Source organism: Neopelma chrysocephalum, unplaced genomic scaffold, assembly GCF_003984885.1.
Source record: "Neopelma chrysocephalum unplaced genomic scaffold, ASM398488v2 Primary Assembly neopelma1_22b, whole genome shotgun sequence".
In the NCBI taxonomy this organism is placed as follows: domain Eukaryota; kingdom Metazoa; phylum Chordata; class Aves; order Passeriformes; family Pipridae; genus Neopelma; species Neopelma chrysocephalum.
Window position 1 is genome coordinate 12847162 of NW_020897690.1, and position 19487 is coordinate 12866648.

The 19487-nt window shown below is 38.7% G+C and overlaps 1 protein-coding gene across 1 annotated transcript in view; it reads right to left on the bottom strand.

Moving 5' to 3' along the window:
• The window catches only part of FHOD3 (formin homology 2 domain containing 3), a 383569-nt gene that overhangs the window by 75245 nt on the left and 288837 nt on the right, over positions 1-19487 (bottom strand). Inside the window, 4 exon segments of the mRNA XM_027680405.1 lie at positions 777-827; positions 4074-4208; positions 14601-14726; positions 18142-18513. Of these exon segments, the coding sequence (XP_027536206.1) occupies positions 777-827; positions 4074-4208; positions 14601-14726; positions 18142-18513 (684 nt within the window).

A 19487-nucleotide genomic window follows, 5' to 3' on the forward strand; every position in this document is an offset into this window, starting at 1 on the left:
CAGTAACTTGCATATTTTCCAGGTAAAAACAAGTGCTCCCTCCAGGATGTAATTACTAGCAGAGGTAGAGATGAAGCTACTGAAAGGCAAAGGTCTTTAATTGAGTATTCCTTGAAAAATGTGCTTTCATAAGCACAAAGTTCCGACCCTAGCCCAGAGTTTCTAAACTATTTAATTGAATTTAAAAAAACTGAAAAAAACCTCCAAACCCTCAGTCCCTTTAAATATGCTATTTAAATAAAACTAAAGCAATGTCCCAATGACAAACACTGCTAAACTTCGTAATTTAATCGCTGATGTTTAGGGCTCTGAAAGATAAAAATATGCTGGGAGTGGGTCAGAACCGTTTCCATCGGTCACTGCAGTCTTGCAATGCTTGTGACCCCAATTTCCTTTATCCTCAGTTGCCTTTTCTGACCCTCCAGAAAGCTTGCGACCCACTGAGTGAGAAAGATAGGCTTATTCAATTTACAACGCTACGAAATTTGGGCAAATTTCTGAGGCAAATGGGATAAGTTTATTTCCCACACAAATAGATAAAAGATAATCAATCATTCTTATGCATTCCAGTCCCACTGCTCTTCATTTATTGCTGTGCTTACAGCTGGACTTAATTCTCCTCTTTAATTTAACAACTTCTTTCTTTTAGAAGTCTTTTGGAATAAAAGTGTTCTGTGCAAGAAGAATAAAAAATGTAAATACATGACAGATCCACAGTAAAGAATATAGTAAAGTGCAAACAACCAAAGGGAAGGATGGATGCACTATATACAAACCTCTCTTCTCTGGCTTGTCTTAGTTCTTCTCTTTTGTCTAAATAATCGCGGCTAGAAAGAGAATTACAGTAAATTGCAGCAGAAACAGAAGAAAAAGGTAAGTAGTAGAAGTATAAGTACAGAAACCAAGAGCAGTACAAACAAGCTGGTCAGATGCAACAAGGGCTGTTGTTAACAAAAAAAGTTTGGTTTTGCAAAAATGGCTGAAAAATGTGTGTGTACACTTATCTATGAATACACCCCAGATATGTGACACCAAATACGCAGTTTGGAAGGTCATTAAAAGTAATTATATAAAAACCTCAAGAACTGAAAAACTTGAAGCATGCTTTGAAACCTGGTGTCTGAAATTAGACACTTATCCATAATGAGCAGGCACATCAGTGGCAATTAAACCATTCCACATTTGCTCCATCTTAGAATGCCCCAAAAGAGTGACTGCAGCACCTGGCAGGCTAGACCAAGGCAGGGAGCATACTGTTTATCAGCCTTCCTTAGCAGGCACCTTTCCTTAGTGTGTTTTAGCTGCTACAGTTGGAAACAGAACAGCAAACTGGCTTTACAGAGTAGGACAACTCTTTGTTCATAGAAAGTGTGTGCAGGATTATTGGACAGATATCAACTTTTCACTTCATTTTTTCACCCTGAGTTTTAGATACAAAACTTTTATGTCAGCTGCTGCTCCCGCAGCAACTCAAGTAACCCATATATTTAGCTTTTGCCAAGTCAACTTTGCTGGATGCTTGAGCACTATGATTTCAGGCAGGCCTGCCACATCCACAAATGTAGATGCAAATTTAACTCGGACAGCAGAACCTAGTAAATGCCCAGCCTGCCTTGATACCACAGCAAGAGAGTTCCTTACAATATATTTTTAATATTTTGTTGAATCTGGTAGACAAAATTGTTGAGACCTTCACTTTATCTGTTAGATTCTTTCACAGTAACTTGCGAGTACCAGAAAGATTTTCAGAACGACCCCTTTTATAAATAAACACTATTTTTTCCTCTATATATTGTGTAATTGAGTGAATTACTTATCATTTACTATACCAATAGCTATCAAACATCTGCTTCTAAGTGGTCTTCAAAAGTCCATTAACAGGGAACACAGATTACTGTTTCAGGCTATCTCCACATGCTTTAAATCCTGAACTGGTTATACTTTTATCATATTTTCAGAGTATTTTAGGAAATCTTCAGCAGGCAAATTTTAACGTTACTCTTTGCCCTCTGAAAACTTTCACCCTTTCCTACAGCTGAAGAACGCTCATTGAATTTTAGGACTTATTGCTCTATATATGCAATGGGTACAATTGTCCTTCTACTGAGAAAAAAGTTTGATCTGGAAAGCATTCCTTTAGATAGCAATAGCTTATGAAGCTCTTTAGCATCTCTCCTAATACTCCAGCTCTTTCACAACTGGTGATGCTCTCCTTTAAATTATCCTCAATTTGTCGATGATGATGCCAGAACCTAGTGCAATGTTCTCAAGGCAGAATTGGAAAGAATGAGATAACAAATGAGTCATGATGGTAAATCCAGTACTGCTCACGAGTTTAAAGACTGTGAATTGCAAGTGCTATTTTTAATCAAAAATACATCTTCGGAGTCTGGGTTTCTAGCCAGACTGATGATATGATAATGCAATCCCAAGAACTCTTATGAAACTGTCCGTGACTGCTTGCTGTGGCTTTGTCCTCCTCCTGCCAGACTGTTTAATCAACTGTGGGATGCTGTCTGTCTGCAAAGTTTGGTGGCTTTGGAGACCCCCTGGTCACAGAACTCAAATCTGGAAGATGAAAACACTGGGCATTTAAAAATCCTCTTAAATATGTTGTTTAGTTAACCGGTTTCTGACTCTGAAATAATGGGATGAAAATGTATATTTTTATTTTTTTCTCCCTGACTTTAAGGATGCTCTTTTAGTGACAGAACAACTACTGTAGCCAACCTCTACTGAAATGTGCAGATCTGTTATTCAAACAGGTCAATCTGCCAAATGCCCTGTTGGCTTTTTTGGTTTGGGAGCTTCTTTTTTGAAAGATCATGTTGGCTGTCCATGGCACCCTGCTGCAGCCTGATGATACCACTTAGAGGGAGAGTTTTTGGAAGAGGCTTGAAGACTGAGACCTTATTGTTTCTGTTTCAGGAGAACTTGGGTAGCTGTTGGCTGCCAAAGATCCTATTATGGTGCTCTTCCACCTTCCCTCTGCCTCTCATTTCCTTCTAAACTAGCTATCTTCTGGAGCCAGGAGAATATCAATCAACCAACCAACCACTCATAAGTTACTCCTCTTTCCAAATTCACAGAATCACAGCCTGTTTCCACTTCTTACTGAAGAGATGATTACAGTGAAAACAATCCTGCATACTAATAAACAAGCTCACATGAAACCCAGTGCCATCTTTTCCATAACTACCAATTTGAAGGCTACAAAACATTTATCTTACCATTCTTTAGGTTATTACATTATGTCCTTATTTATTAAAAATATGTTTACTTTTTACTCCTGTCTATGAGGAAAAAAAATTGATTTCTTAGCGTATACTCTTCAGACTGTAGGCAAACCGTTTCAGGTATAGACTCCATATCTATCCTTAGCCCACTGCAGTCTTTGCTAACGTCTGTGTGGAGATTTCCAGGCATGGATTTAAGAGGATAAGGGGCCTTGTCTCTTACTATTCTCAGGCAGCATACCCTGGGATCCCACATCATAAAAAACATTTCTCAGATGTGAGTCCTAAACTCAGCTGTAGCCTTTGTCTGGCCATGGTTTGAACAATAATTTTGATAATTGCTTTCTGTCAGTTTCTGGTCCAGAAGGAAGAGATACATGTTCAGAAAAGTAGGAAAAACTCATTAAAAAATGCTACCACACAGCCTGAGACAGCAAATCCTTTTTACTTTGCATAACACAAAAGTAAAAAGATGTTTCAGTGCTGTCCCTTCTGCCTTTGATACCTTTGTCCCACTGTTTCACCTTCAAAACTCCATGCCTCACTGAGATTATAATTTGGTGAGTATTTTAGCTAATAAAAACAAGCCTCTGTAGATACCCAGACAGTATAATTGGGAAATACATAGCTGCTTTTAAAAAAAATAAATCCTTATTTCTTGAATGCCAAAATTCATGATGTGTGTAATCTGTCAGTTCTTAAGATACTTAGATCAAGAAAGGTATCTACAGAGACAAACTATTCATCACTTCAATTATTTTGCAATTGAATTTCTCAATGATTTACCAGTCTATCACATATTTAAAGTAAGACACTGTGAGTAAATTTGGGTCCTACTTGAATTTGTTTCTTTCTTCACGCTCTATCCTTTGCAACCTTTCTTCTCTCTCCTGACGCCGTCTTTCTCTTTCAGCTGCCAAGGACTCCTGGTGCTGCCGAAAAGATGATGTAAGAAGACCACCCAAAGCTGGCCTGCAGAAGAGGAAGATCAGATTTCTCAGTGTCACTTTTATTGATTATACTGGCAAAAAATGAGTAGCAATCATTCAGCAAGTAATAAAATTCCAACCAGTAGAATGACATGGCAATATTTATGTATGGATCTTTCAAAGCACGGGCTAAGTGTCTTCTTGCTAAATTGATTATAGACACTGTGATGAGCTTAAGAAAACACTTAGGGTAGGCTTGTTAAATTGCCAAATTTCTAAGGCACAATAAACGTGTAAAAGTTCTTCAGTCTAGTTCAACTGCAATATTGCCTAAATATTTTTTTTAACTTTATAATCCTGTTAACACAAAAGCTGAATCCAGTAAAGGATTTTTGAAGTTTTAAGGAAAAAACCTGCAATATTTTTTAAACACAAACATGTTATGTAATGATGTTAAAAACAGATGTGCCACAAACACCTGAGAATCCTGCATACAGAAAAAAAAAGTAAAGGAAGTAAATGTCATAACAGCCCTTCAGAATTCAAATGCCCTCCCTAGTAGGGGCATATCTTTCCTTTATACATTAACAGATTCAGTTATGATTATTTCCTTGCTGCATGTGCTGTAAGAGCAAAACAAACCACATGTAAGGACATATCAGTACAATACATAGGGACAGTCTTCTCAAACCTTTATTGAAAACTGTCAGAAATGATGGCCTCTACAGTAAAGACTTTTTAAATAAAGCTACATTTATATTCACTTACAGTTTTCTGTTGACGCAGGGTTTTTTATTAATTTTACTGCAAGTACTACTTTGGCTGGGGAGAGCGGGTCCTCTCACAAAACTTTCCCCCAACAGAGTAAACATGTCTTTCTTTCTATCTTTTAGACAGGAAAAAAAATCTGTATTGTACAAGGTAGTTTTATACAGATCCACATTGATTGAATTAGACTGATAAAATCAAAAAGACATAACTCGTGTAGAGCGGTTTCTGTGCATTGTTGTAACATGAGTTTTGCAATGAAAGGATTAATGAGAGAAATAGATACTGCCTTTTCTGAAAAGAAATTAAAAGAAACTAAACCCTGCCTAAAAGAAGGTTCCTTAACCAGTAATACAAACCTGAATAAATTTTCTTTATTTTTAAGAACTTAGAACCATTCCCTTATTTATTTACTTGCCTCTGGCTGAACAATGCAGGCATTTAGTGTAATGGCACCAGATCACTAGTGCAGATATGTGCAGGAGAAGACAAAAGAATTAATGCAAACCTATCTCCCCTGAGTGTCTATGTCTGTACAAGCAGAAACGCCGCAAAACACAGCCATTTCAGCCCCACTGGCAGCAGGGCAGTATGAATATGTCAATAATTTCAATAAATTGAATTTCAATATGTCATATCCCACCCGCATAAACATTACATAAGATGGTATAAAACTCGATATTCTGTAAGACTCCCTGCTGGCACTCCTCCAGAGCTACAGTATCAATGCTGGATCATGCTCAAAACCATAAAAATCTCTAATATGCTTCAGCACTAAGAAAAGGGGAAAAAAATCCTCAAACACTGACAGTCAAGTACGTGTGGTGAATTTTCCCCTGAGCATATTTTAAATTTATTTTAACTTTTGACCTTTCAGTGCATGTTGCAAGAGAAAGCTCTCAGCAGAAACAGTAGCAGCACTGTACTAAAATTCAAAAGCTAGAGCTCCATCCCTGCCATAGCATGAAATACCATGGCTATAAGCTTGGACATAACATCAGAAATTGCTCTTGGAAGGGGAAAACTGGACAAAGCGTCCATGTGAAGATATATGGAAATAAACTAGGAGAGATGGCAAAAGAGGGTCCCTATCAAGTCTGTGCTTTTATGTGTTTTGAGTATTCGGCTCGATATCCCATCCTGTCCCACTGAGCTGCCATGAAGTCTGCAAACTCAATTTAGAGTCAAAGGAAGGTATGGCTTAAATAACCTGAAGGAAAATTATTGGGAAGGATGGGGTGATGCTGAGAGACCAAAGGAGTGATTGTAGGTCTGCACAGCATCTAGCAGGTTGGAAACCTTTGGCTCTGACTAAGCTCTTTGAGGCTCCACAATAAATACACATTCTTATTCAAGGGATTACAGGGAAATCACACGGAGATGCATAGTTTAGTACTGCAGATGGGATTCTAACCTAACTCTGGTAGCAAAATGCTTCCTCATGCCAAAACACCTTGTTTGGAGGTTTGATCCATAGCATAGTTTGGCTAGCATTGCTCACTTGGCTAAAATTTGCAGATGTATGAACAGGAGCTTTACAATCTAAATAAAAGATCCACAGCCATATGTACAGAAGAAAAGCTAATGTTTAAGAAACTGAAAATGTTAGCTTGCCACCTCTTTGAAACTAATCAAATCGACAATTAGCCCAAACTTGGTATTCCTGTATTTCCCACTTGTTATGAGTCCATACTTCATCTGAATTACAAGCTACAGTATAGCGTGCACACACATGCCTGATTTAATTCCTTTGTCCCAAACAAAGTCACATTGTGTACAACAGTTTAGTGCATGAGATGGTCAAAACTAACAGTCAAAGCTGCAAGAAGGTTCTGTTTATACAGGTCATAACTAAACAGACAGGAACATGTTCAGCTGACTCCCTGTGTGGCACTGACTTCTTAAAACACAAATAGTCAGGTTTTGGGTCTTCTGTCTCATTTAGAAAAAGGCAGGAAAAGAAACAGCACTGATACTGCTGAGTTAGTGCTCGCTTAGTGGTTAGACCTTGCAGTGGCCAGCCCACTCAACTGGACACCAAATGCTGAGACCATTTGCTTTATGAAACCTCATAAACTAACAGCTTCACTGTTGCTAACAAACATTATAACTCAGCTGCTGTTTGGGTGCACCAATACTCTTTTTAATATGAACTGCAACTGCAAATGAACAGATTTTAGTATTTTGTAAACTCCATAATTTATTTTCTACATGTACATAAACTAAACCTGGAGTAAACAGGTATTACTTTCGGGGTGTACAAACCCTTAAAACAGCCAGAGGAAAAGAAAGCATTTAGAGGTATTCCTCAAACAATCTAAACAATTTGAAAAGGGTTTTGTCTATGTATGGCTTGTCTACAAAATCTGATTTTTGTTTCTGTATTCCCCTGTCAATAACACTTAAAGTAAATGTTCCTTTTCAATGAGCTTATACTTGAATTGCAAATGGCATCAGTACTGGCCAAACCAGTTGATGGGAAGGCTTGGGCTGAGCCTTTGGGTAAGTTTGTTGCTTTGATGATGTTTGAAGGCTGACAGTGCCTTCAGGCCTCAGGAATTTTTAAGTCTTATTGCTGTAGGGTTCATTTTAAAAATGGGTAAGCAAGAAAGAGGATAAAAAAATTCTGGCATTGAATCAAAGGTGAGAGATAAGAGATTTTAACAGAAAAGGGTATATGAATACTCAATGAAAGCATAATAGAGTGATCATTCACAAAACAGGGTTATAGCTAGTATCTGCCGGCATTTTAATGCTGGTGTCATATGTTACCAGCTGGTAATATCAACCATTTGTTCAATTCCACAAATACAATCCAGAAGGATGCTTGCTCTGACTACTATTTTTAGTCTTGTAGAAAATGCAAGGTTATTAAGAACGGATTGTTAATATAAAAAATGCTAAGAAAAGCTTTCTTATGCCTGCTGTTAAAACCAGTAAAAGCTAAACAAGCTACATTATTACATTCTCATTCCAAAAAGAAGACACACAAGAAGAATGTGTCTAGGTCTTGGGATTTGTGAATAGAGTTCCATACCACAGCATTGGGACCTGGGGCCAAAGAGGTCATTAGTTACTTATCTTGCTGGAAGAAGAGACAGGAAAGAGAAATAATAGGAAAAAAAAAAGAAAAAGAAGGCAAAAAAAATATACACAGGGCAAAGGATATGAAGCTAAAACATTTAGTGTAGGCCCAAACTCTTCTAAATAAAAATTCAGCTAGCCTGACCTACAGCATTTAACACAGCAGTGAATCAGTAATCATTATTATAAACACAAATTCAGGCAGACACAAGATATCTCACACTTTTTTGCAAGTACTTGCAGTTTCCTGACAATGCTCCCTCACAGACTATATATTTTGAAGGGGAATATGTGACCTGAATTACTCTAATCTTGTTGCAAGCTGAAGAAAATATTTGTCTTACTCTAAGCCGGTTTGTTGCAGCAAAATTGCAGTTCTGAAGTTCAAATGTTCTTCATTCACATAAGCTCTGAAACACTCTTTTGTGGCTGCATTTCCCTCTGCTTAGTTGAATTTTTAAAATTTGCTACAGAGAAATGGCTATCTCTAGGAAGAATACAAAACAAAAATGTATATTTTTAGGAGCTAAAAAAAAATTAACAGATGACTTATGAGAGGAAATCCCTTCAGGCCATAAGGTTAGTATTCAGGGTTGTCTTTAAGCTAACATGGTTCAGAGTCCTTAATAAACTTATTAAGGAAGCACTAATTACCTAGTTTTATGAAGTGCTCCTGTTCCACCAGTCATGCAATTGCTACAGAGAGAGAACAACAGTCAACAGCTCCTACTCAGGCCTTAAGTAACTCTAAATGTCTCTTGACTTTAACAAAATAAATTCACTTTCCAGCTTAGAAAGAGACAAAAGGAGAGGCAAAGCTGCCAAGAGGCATATTGCTTTTCACTGTTAAAGAAACTCTCAGTGTGTTATGTCTCCCTACATGACACGGCAAATTCAAAAGCATGTTGATATAAGATTTTGCAAACAGACTAAACATTACTTGAGGAATCTTTACAAAACTTCTCTCAAAAATAAACAGAAAATTGAGAGATAAAACTACTGACTAATGCTTCCTTTGAGAAAGAAACTTGAGAGTGACCAAGAGAAGAACTGATTAACGTTAGACTTTCAAGTGGCGTAGGGGACTACTCAAAATAAAGCTACAGTGGGGCAGAGCTGTGCAGAGCTTGCAGCCTGACCTCTACAGGTTTTACACTGTGCTTCTTTCTCCAACTTGCAGCTTCTCATCCTCATGCGAGTTACAAATTGCCTGTAAATGACAGGTAGATCCCACAGGTAGATCCAGGCTAAGGTGGGTGTCCCCTTAGCATCAGCACTGCGCACAGTGTGCTCAGTCAGCAACGCTCTGCAGTCTGAAACTGTAACCCAGTTCATGCTTCTGTATAAACATATACCCTATGATGAATCCTAAAAAGCTGCAATCAAGAATATTGCTTACACAGTAGTTTGACAAGCAGCTCGGCCAGTGTAAGCCACCGCTGCCTCCCAAATTGTAAATCAAGCAATTCCTAATGTCATTTTTCCTCTTAAAATCTCAGCAATAAAGTTGAGGCTTTTGCCCTGGGCCACTATTATCAACTACCAAGCTATCCCTTCCTCATTATGTTACTCAGAGTGAAAGATGTCCTTGACATTTACCACAAGAAAAAATGGTCATGATCTGGTAGTCTGAGAGCCCAGAAGTACATATTAAGACACACAGAAAGAATAGAAAGCCAAGGAAAGAGGAGATGTTCTTGGGAGAGCAGCAGCTTTGTAAGCTGTATAGAAGATTTCGTAACATAAGTTTCTTGGTTTATCTTAGTGCTTATCAGTTGGAGTAAGGGAACTTCAGGGTGCAGATTAGTGATAAATGGCTGATGAAGAAAAAAAAGAAAAGAAAAAAATTGAGAACGTTCGTCCAGCAGCATCTCCCTAGTGTTATCAACTACTGAGATGTTTCATTTTAGTAGACAGTCTAACTGAAAAGCTGTTTGGCATTCTCAGGAAGCTTTTTTTTTTGGTGGTGGTTTGTCGTCGTTGTTGTTTTGCTTAAAAGAGACAGAAATTTGAAAGAAAGCACCAGATTGCCAGCAAATCACTTTTTCAGGAACCTAGAGAGGGAATAAAGCTCAAAAGAAGAGTTTTTGCAGACTTTTGCTGCACTTCATGTTTAAGCTTTGGGTATAGTGTTTACATGTCAGTGAAGAAAAAAATCCTCTATAATCTAGGCATGCTAATCTCAGTGTCTGTGACCTGGTTTAGAAACAAATGTTTGAAGGTACATTTTCTTTAAAAGATATAGAAGAACATGGAGATGAATACTCAACATTTAAGGCCCTCCATCATGGGAGTCCGAGGTAAAGTATTGCTGTAGATCACAAAGCAAGTAAGACGGAAAACATATCAAAGGATGTGAAATATATTTCATATTTCTTAAGCCTATTTTCTAATGCTCTGGAAAAGCTGGAGATGCTTCAAACAGGAGCAATCTCCAAACACCACCGCAGGCCTTTACCACGCTTGGAGATTTGGAAGAAGAACTGAGGGACCAGCCAGAGGTGGAGACTAAGTTCACAGTGACTGGCTAAGAGGCTCAAGAAGTGGAGCTTTGCAAACTGAACTTTCTGGCATTTGATTTAACAGACAGAGGCACGAGAATGAGGACCATGAACTCCTGCTCCTTTGGCACACAGTGCCCAGAGAAGAAGACTTTTCGAGATAGGCTAACCATACTATTGTTTGACTATCAAGCCCAGTGGGAACTGTCTCCTTGCAAATGCATCAGAAGAAACCTGACCTGGCAAACACACCAGCAGGATGCTTTGCTGTCAGAGGAATGAATGAAAGCTGATGCTGAATTCAGAAGCTCTTGCCTTGTAAGTTATACTCCTTCATGGTCTCCTCTAAGGATGGCATACACTTCACCACCAAAAGGACACTACGAGGGGGTGTGAAGCTTTACAAGTAATGAGTATGCTGTTCGGCTACAGATTCCAGGCTGCAGTTTTCGGTTCAAGTGACTGCCTTAGATTAAGAGTCTGAGAAGACAGTCCTTGGCTAGACAGAAATATCCTAGGTATGAGCATAAGGCATGGAAATACAGACTAATCTTATACCTTCTGCCCCTAGGCAAGGTGGTAACTCAGAGGGACAGAAAAAGGCTTTTCTCCCTGGTGTGCTTCAGTCGTATCCTGTTCCTCCCCTTTGTTACCAAAATTTATGAGGTTATGAAATTGACAGTGATTTTCCTTTTCTTTATTAACTGGGGAGAGTTAATTGGTGATTTAAGTCGTGAATAGTGGGAGCAGTATATTTATGGAGCAAAGCAGTCTTTGCCATTTGAAAACAGGCAGACTGGGCTATACTCCTTATTCATTAAGAGCAACTTTCACAAGCAGAGAGATGCAAGAGAACCAATACACCCTTTCTTTTCTCCCAATGGAGGGCTGAACAGAAAGTGCCCTGCAGTTTGCCCTCCTTCAGCAGGTTTCCCATGGCTGCAATATGCATTTCAGAACCATGGCTCTCCACAGGGGACCCAGGGCAATGAGAGAGAACAACAGGATTGCAAGAAGTTGCCAAAAGGCCACAGCTGAATTTAGAAACAGTTAAGTAAGCCTTTTCTTCTGCTGTACAATCAGAAATATATAGATGATGTGGATTTTAAAGAACAAAATCCAGCTACTTTTGCACTGAATTATACTGCTGTTATGATTTCCTACTGATCTTAGCCAAAGAAGGTTTTAAAAGTATGAATGTCAAAATGTCAACCACACTGCTTCTTTCCACCTAAGTTGTAGCTCTTGTTTACATAAGCAAAATGCAGCCAAGGGTTTGAAAGGCCTGTCAGGGCAACTGAATGGAGCATGAATCATTTTGCTGGGCACTGCTCTGGATTCTGCTTCTTCCTTCCTCCTCATTCTTGAAGGTCAGATAAATGGTACCAGGAACTTCATCTGAAGCTCTTCCCTGCATGATAAAAGACAGGAGTCTTTCTGTGAAGGTTTTGGATAACTGTAGTCATAAGCTGAAACCAGAAAACTCACCTTGGAGCTAACCATAGATATGCATCTGCTTCTTATCAAGTGCTTTTTTCTCCCCGCATCTTTTAACTCTTTTTTTTTTGTGTTTGAATCCATATAAATTTTTACCATCAGGAGGTAGGAAACAATGTTTACATAATCTAAGACAAACACCATTCATAGAAGACTGTGAAAACTTCCACAATACTTTCCATTTGCTAATTAGTGCCAAGCATTGCATCATGCACTACACAGCTTACTCTCCAATAAACAAATTCTATCCATCGATCTCTCTGTGGGCATTTCTGCAATGCAGAACATTTCATTTCAGGACAATGAAATAAAAGCAGGCTTCTGCTCTTCTTCAAAGCAGTCACTTCATTAGAGTGACTGCATCACATGCAAAAAGAACAAGACAATGCAAAACGGCATCTGAAACTGTAAATTTAATAATCTTTCAAGAAATAACTGCATCTATTCTGCAGGCAAAATGCAGCTTTTGTGTACACATATTTTTCAGACTTCTCAGAGACTCATATACAGGAAGCATCAGGTTGTTACATCCCTCAAATGCAGAAATCCTGGTGAGTTCATGAACTACCATGAACAGCAGGCTGCAAATTTAAACAAGAGTACAGAGATTTTTATCATGTGAGGTGGAAAGTGGTAAACATAACCTGTGGGAAAGACAGAGATGTGACTCTGAGCACTGTGTACAGACACTTAGAATATGTAAGAGAGATCTGATAGTTGAAGGCAGAGCACTATCCAGTTTCACAATAAAGAGATGGACAAAGTATGATGGCCAGAAGATGCTGCTAGAAAAACTGTCCAGAAAATATAAAATATTTTCCTAGAAGTGATGATAAATACTGGCATGTTTTCCAGGAGAAGTCGTGCTGCCACTTGAAAACACAGGAAGGTAACAGGGGTCTTTTATTTAGCTTCTGTGAGACCCATTACAGGTCACAACAGATGATTGCAGAGCTCCCCTCTGGCCTGACTCTCCACGAATCTGTGAATTTTACAGCTTCATCCTGTGGGGCCAAGGCATTTTGGCTCCAAACCACCAACGCACTTACACAGAGGCTGCAGTGAAAGCTGGCTCTCTCTGCTGGAGCAGGGCCAGCGCCATCCACCTCTTGCAGGACAGGCCCAACCATCTTTAGCCATCTCAGCGTTTGACCACTTCGGGCTTTCTTTGACGCAATAGCAATCAGAAGCTTACAGCAGCAGGGGCTTGGAAATCTAAAACTTCCAAAGCAGTGGGATATTTTTAACTCTTGCTTATCTAGCATCTATTTTGCTGAGGTAAAAAGGGGGTGAAAATGCCAGTGTAGAGTTTTTTATTATGGTTTCACTCGGCAATAATTTAATTGAGATCAGGAAAGACAAGTTGAGGCAAGGTACTCTAGGAAGATGAGCAAATGAAAAACAATGCCTTTCTCCAAAGACAAACTTAATGTAATTACTCACTTGAAAAAAAGGATTAAATCAATACCTCATGGCTAGAAATTCATGTATGCTGGAAAAACCTAACTTGAACCATTCTGAATAGTAGCCTGGAAAGGATGTGAGGCATTAGGAAGGTTCAAACATCCATACACACATACACACAAACAGTTATACACATATACATAGAAAAATTCTAAAAAAAGATTAACAAAAATTAGCTGGAATACAAGCAAAGGATCCTGACCTTCAGTTCAAAAAACAGAGTGGGAGATGCAATTTTTATGAATTAGAGGTCAGTTTGGAAACAAACAATCCAAATCCCATCTGGCCTAATTGTATATTGTTTTATGAAACTATTATATTAAATTATTGAAATAATTTAAAACTTATACCTTTCCTTCCTAAACTCAGTATGACATCCTTTGAAGCTGTCATTTACTTTCAGTTTGTAACAGACAGTAAATTTCTGGTGGTCCAAATCTCTTGCCAAGAATTTCTTTCATGTATCCATAACATTTTCTTATCTTTTTTCTTCTTCTAGTATCTAACATAATTCAAAAGAGTATTTTGATTGTTCAAAATACTGCTTTTTTGTTGCTGGTTTGTTTTGTTTTTTCCCTCTTTCATGTTTTTAAAAGTGAGCTGATAACTGGTAGGTTATTATGAGTTTGCTTTACCTACAGCAAAATATGTTTTGCCCTTGATGAAATACAACGAGATATATCACGTATTTTCAAGAAAGGACAAAATTATGGCCTAGGAAATTCTGAGTGAAGCATGTTTCCAAGATTTTGTAGTTGATTTAAGATGATAGAAGTGAAAATAGATCTGAATTTATTTTTAAAAATGGAAAGAAAATGTGCTTTAATTCATTTCTTAATACTTAGAACAGCATATGTGTGAAGCAACTCTGCTTTATCCATTTAAGTGGAAGAAGCAGAAGTAGGATGGAAATACACTCAGGCTTTAACACCAAGTCAGACAGAAAGGCTTGAGAATGAGTGGGAAATGGAACACATTCAGATTTTTGTCCATTTTCTTTCCAATATTAGAAAAAATCTGGCTAGAAGCTATTTCCAGGACTCATTCAGAACAGCTTACATTTATCTCCTTCATCCTATCTACAAAGGAACTGTTGTCAAAACATCAATTAATTTACAAACCTGTCAGATTTGGTCTCTTGAGGTGGTGACAGAGTTGTCCCATAACGAGTAGTGGGGGTTGTAGGGGCACTCACACCAGCGTAGGGTCGTGGAGAAGAGTAAGAGTTGCTGCCATAGCTATTGTATCTGAAGAAATGGGAACAAAAGTAGGAGAAAGGGAGAGACAGAAAGAATCTGTCAGCAAGCAGGCATGCAACAGTAAATCCTCTTGTTTACGGGGTGCTAGTGATCCCATACCCAAGAACTTCTCAAACATTCACCTTCTGGAAATGTTGCTCTATTTCCAGCTTCCAAATACGCAACCTATCGTGTACTTTTAATATCAACCATGTCATGAACATACGTGATGCAAACAGTGAACTATACGTAAGGAAAATAATGAGAGATTAGAATGGTCCTCCCAAGTGACAACTCATAGTAGGAATACTTGAAGTACTGCTCAGTTACTGAAAATTATTAGCTGTTTTGGGAGCTGATATCCAGCCATTAGAAAAGGGATCAAACCAGTCCAAGTCAGCAGTATTCATATCCAGTGAAATTAGGGAAAAAAGCAGCGTTCCCAAGACATGATCAGAACATGGACATCTATGATTTGCAAATGCTTGCATTTTAAATGGAAAGCAACCACATTCTTTTCAATTAAAGCTGGCAGCATTTTCTTTCCCCTCCCCCAACATAAGTAATAGCTTATGTGCCATTTCTTACAATGTCTGTAAAAAATCATCACCATGGTTAAAAAGACATGTCTCCGGAAGCACGGCTTTAGAAATTTCTATCAGCCCTTCCCTCCATTAAAAAAAAAACAACCATAAACTCGCTTGACTTCAATGCGAGCTTGCTGATCAAAAAGAAATTGTTTCCAGGACTCCTGGAACAGTCACCTCCCCAGAGTCCCTTCTATCAATGTTTTCATCCTGGCTCCTGTACTGAATAGAAAAGGCAGTTGTGTTGCTTTGCTGTGCCTTTTAACCATTGTACTTAACCAGCATGTCAAGGAGAGATTCCTGATTTGGCAGAATGTTAATATTTCTGTTCACAGACAATGCCATTTTACCACATGGAAAGCATATGATGCTCTGTAGGTCAGTACTCTGCAAGGCCAACTCATCCAAATGACAAAATTAATTTCAGGAAATGGGGAAACATAATTTTCATTATTATAATTCAGAAGATATAATATAACCTCCTTCACCATATCCTTTCTCTGTTGCTTCTTCCCTCACACACATCAGCCTTCAGTAATTTCACTTGGCAATTTTATTTGAAAAGGCTGGTCTTAGAAAACACCCCACCACCAGCACCATCTATTTTTGAGACACCATGCTGACTGCCCAGCAGCAGTGGAATAATTTTAGAAAAAAATTCTAACACGCATGTATCTGAGCTACACAAGGAATTTTGCAGGAAATAATTGCCATCCAGGCCTTCTTCCCCTATAAGAAAACTCACTAGAAACTGGAGCCAGTGGCCCACTGGAGGGATGTGTAACTGGACAGTGTGGAGCTTCCCTGGTAGCACAGTCCTAGCTTGGGTCTTCTCTCTGACTCAGCCCAGAAAATGTTCTGCCTGTACCTGTACTGAATGAGCAATGAGAAAACTCCACTGCCCTAACAAGAATGCAGAGCTCACTTGGTATTTTCCTGACACTAACAGAAACCTCCATTTCCATTTTGATCAACCGAAAGGAGACCTTCTTGTCAACCATTACATATGCTTTTCTTCTCCTCTGCCCCATGAAAAAGCTGACATAATGCAGAACCCTTTTTCAGACCAAGGAATTTCAATCAGTCCAAAGCTGACTGTCTTGAAAACGGAGGAAACACACCTCCGATGGATTCAGACCTACATCTACTAAAAAAATAAAATTCAGAGGGATTGGTCTGGACACAACATCCCATCAGACGGAGACTGACATGCTGGAAGAGTAACATGGCAAAACCAGAACACCATAGATTCACAGAATATGCCAAGTAGGAAGGGACCCACAAGGATCATTGAGTCCAATTCCTGGCCCTATACAGGACCACTCCCACAAGTCACACTATGTGCCTGAGAGTATTGTCCAGGGTAAGTACATATCCTCTACACAAAGTTTATCTTTCTAACCTTCCTGTGGTACTGGCTATTACTTCCATTTTACCTTCTTATCTCATGTACCAGTGAAGATACAATGGCCTTATCCCAGGAGTCTTCATTCTCAAGAAACCCCAGACCTTTACCTCTTTTATGGACATATTACTGCCCAAATTTTGCAAACTTTGCCTTCCCTTTCCTCCAAATAAACCCAGCAGAATTCCCACACATACAGCACCCTTGATCCTGTGTAGTAATTAGAAGTGCAAAGGATGGTCAGAGGAAAAAAAAATCACTGCATAAATATTAAATATTGTAGGTACAGGAGATAAAAAGGAATCTACTCTCTAAAGTATAGCAGCAGCAATGGGAGAGCAATAAATGAGTGTGAGAGGTCTAGGGGAAAATTGCATCTATGCAGAAAAATGTAAATGTAGAGGAATTCCAGTTTTCAAGTTGCAGGTAAGAAAAAATATGTGAACTAAGTCCCTTGTCAACAACTACTTGGATTTACAGGCTTTTCAGCATCGTGAAAAAGTGACAAAACACACCCACCTATTAGAAGAGAAAGATCAAAAATTAAAAGGATCAAAGGAATCAAAATATTTGGTCACATGCAGAAATTCAGAAGGACTGCTGGAGAGAGGAAGAAATAAATACACATACAATATACGTGTACGTTTTCAGCACCTAATTCAAAGAACACTGACAACTGGGAGAGACAGCAAAAAATCATCAACCTCTTTTTAAGGTGATTCTCTATCATTGTTTTAGTGCTACTTACTGTCAATTTGTTTTACTTGAAAACAGACTGAGACAAAGCAATTTTTTTTTTTAATTTTACATGGGTGGGATGGGGAAATTAAAACAAAAAACTAAGAGAAATGCAAGAGGAATAACTGAACTGAGCAGATGTTGTGGGGATAAAACTGTCTATTCTGAGTGCTATATTATCTTTATAGATCTCTTATTACAAACATAAGTTGAAATTGCACATGACATGGACACGCACTGTAATCTAACAACAAATTTTGGATTTGGCAGTTCAGCCTTTGAACCTAGGATTTCACCCCCGAATTTCAAGTGCTGGTCTGACCTCTCTTGGTTTTATAGCACAAGAGCTCCATTAATTTTCATAAAATCATGTCTTCAAATTACATTGTTGTAAATGAGAGCAAAATGGTGCTCTTTTCTGTGATCTCCCAAATCATGGGTTATTTATCCACTGCTCTATAGAAGAAACCAGGATACTTATTAACCATAGACCTCGAAGAAGAGTAAGATGAAATGAAGGCAACAAAGGCAACAACAGAATATCAATCAAATCAAAATACAGGCTTACAGGACTAAAACTAATACAGTATGTTCTGGAAATAATACAACACATAGAGTGCACTATTACCACTATAAAATTCTTGAAAGGTGTTATTCATTAGCTAAAAATTAATGTCAGCTGTATAGAAACTACCTGTTTTCCCTCATCATTTCTGCTTCCTTCTCTTTCACAGATGCTGGAGACTCTTCAAAGTCATATGAGAAGAGGTGAAAAGGAGTATGTGGTACATAAGGTAATTTCTCCACCGTTGGAGATGCCTTTGGAGTAATGGATGCTGAGGAATTTTGGGGAGAGCTCAGCAATGCTGTCGCAGGTGAAGATGATGATGAAAGGACAGAATTATGATGACAGACAGGTGAGTCAGGCACAGAAGTGGAGCTGCTAGAAGAGCTCTTTGCTCTGGAGCAGGAAAGAGACCTCTCAGCTGGAGAAATGGTACTGGAGACAGCTGAAGAACACTGTGAAAAGTTTCCATTCACAGCCTCCTGCACATCTTGAACCTCACTGCAGGAGGAAGAATCATGAGAAAGGGAAGAAAAGGAGAGAAAAACGGGGAAAAGAGAGATCAATAGATAGTAACACTTGGAGGGGAAAAAAATCAAGTAAAAGAGTGTCAGACAATCAAAGCTTTCCAAATTTAGAAAATCATCACCTCTTTAAATAAAGTAAGATAACTCACATCTTTGTATCCCAGTGGGATTCTTCTTGGGGTTGGAAATACTGGGGAAAGGAAGCAACTCAGTTTAAAGGAAAGGAGGGTATTTAACCTACAGGCTTTAGAACTAATTTTCATGAATCTTTTCACAAGTATTTTCTGAACAATTTTCATGAATTTCAAGTTAGGTTGTAAGCATCATCAGAGCCAGTACAAGCAGACTCAACACACTGGGTAACATGGTCCACAGAGTACAGATGCTTCAAGATGCTTGACTGCATGACTGTTTCTTGAACCATCTTCAGATATCTGAGTATCGTCCTCCCTGGGGATATGATATTTTTACTAGAAACGTTCATCCGTCAAAGATGAAAATAAAAAGGTACTCAAATCACCACTGTTCCGTCAAAATTCAAGTTCAGAATGATCTTGAAAGCAACGCCTTACCAGACCATTTCTCTAGGTATGAAGGCACTAATTTGTGATTTCTCTGAGTGTCGGTATCCCATGCTGGTATTAGATAGAGACTTGCAGAGTTGCATCAAGGGAAACAAATAACACATCTGCTTTACTTTACTGAAGACAGATGTTGGTGAGTGACAGAAGGCACATGGCAGGTGAAAAGCCATGGGATCTGCACTCCAGGATATCTGTTTTCACTAGTAACTCCAGCAAAAACACAGTGCATGTGCTTTGGGCTGAATCACTTGGCAAGTGGTTGATTTCATTCTACTGAGACCACCTCTGCGCTCCACTGACAGGCATGGAAGGCATGGCCCTTAATTGAGGACTGTGGGTTTGGCACAACATATGCAACAAAAAC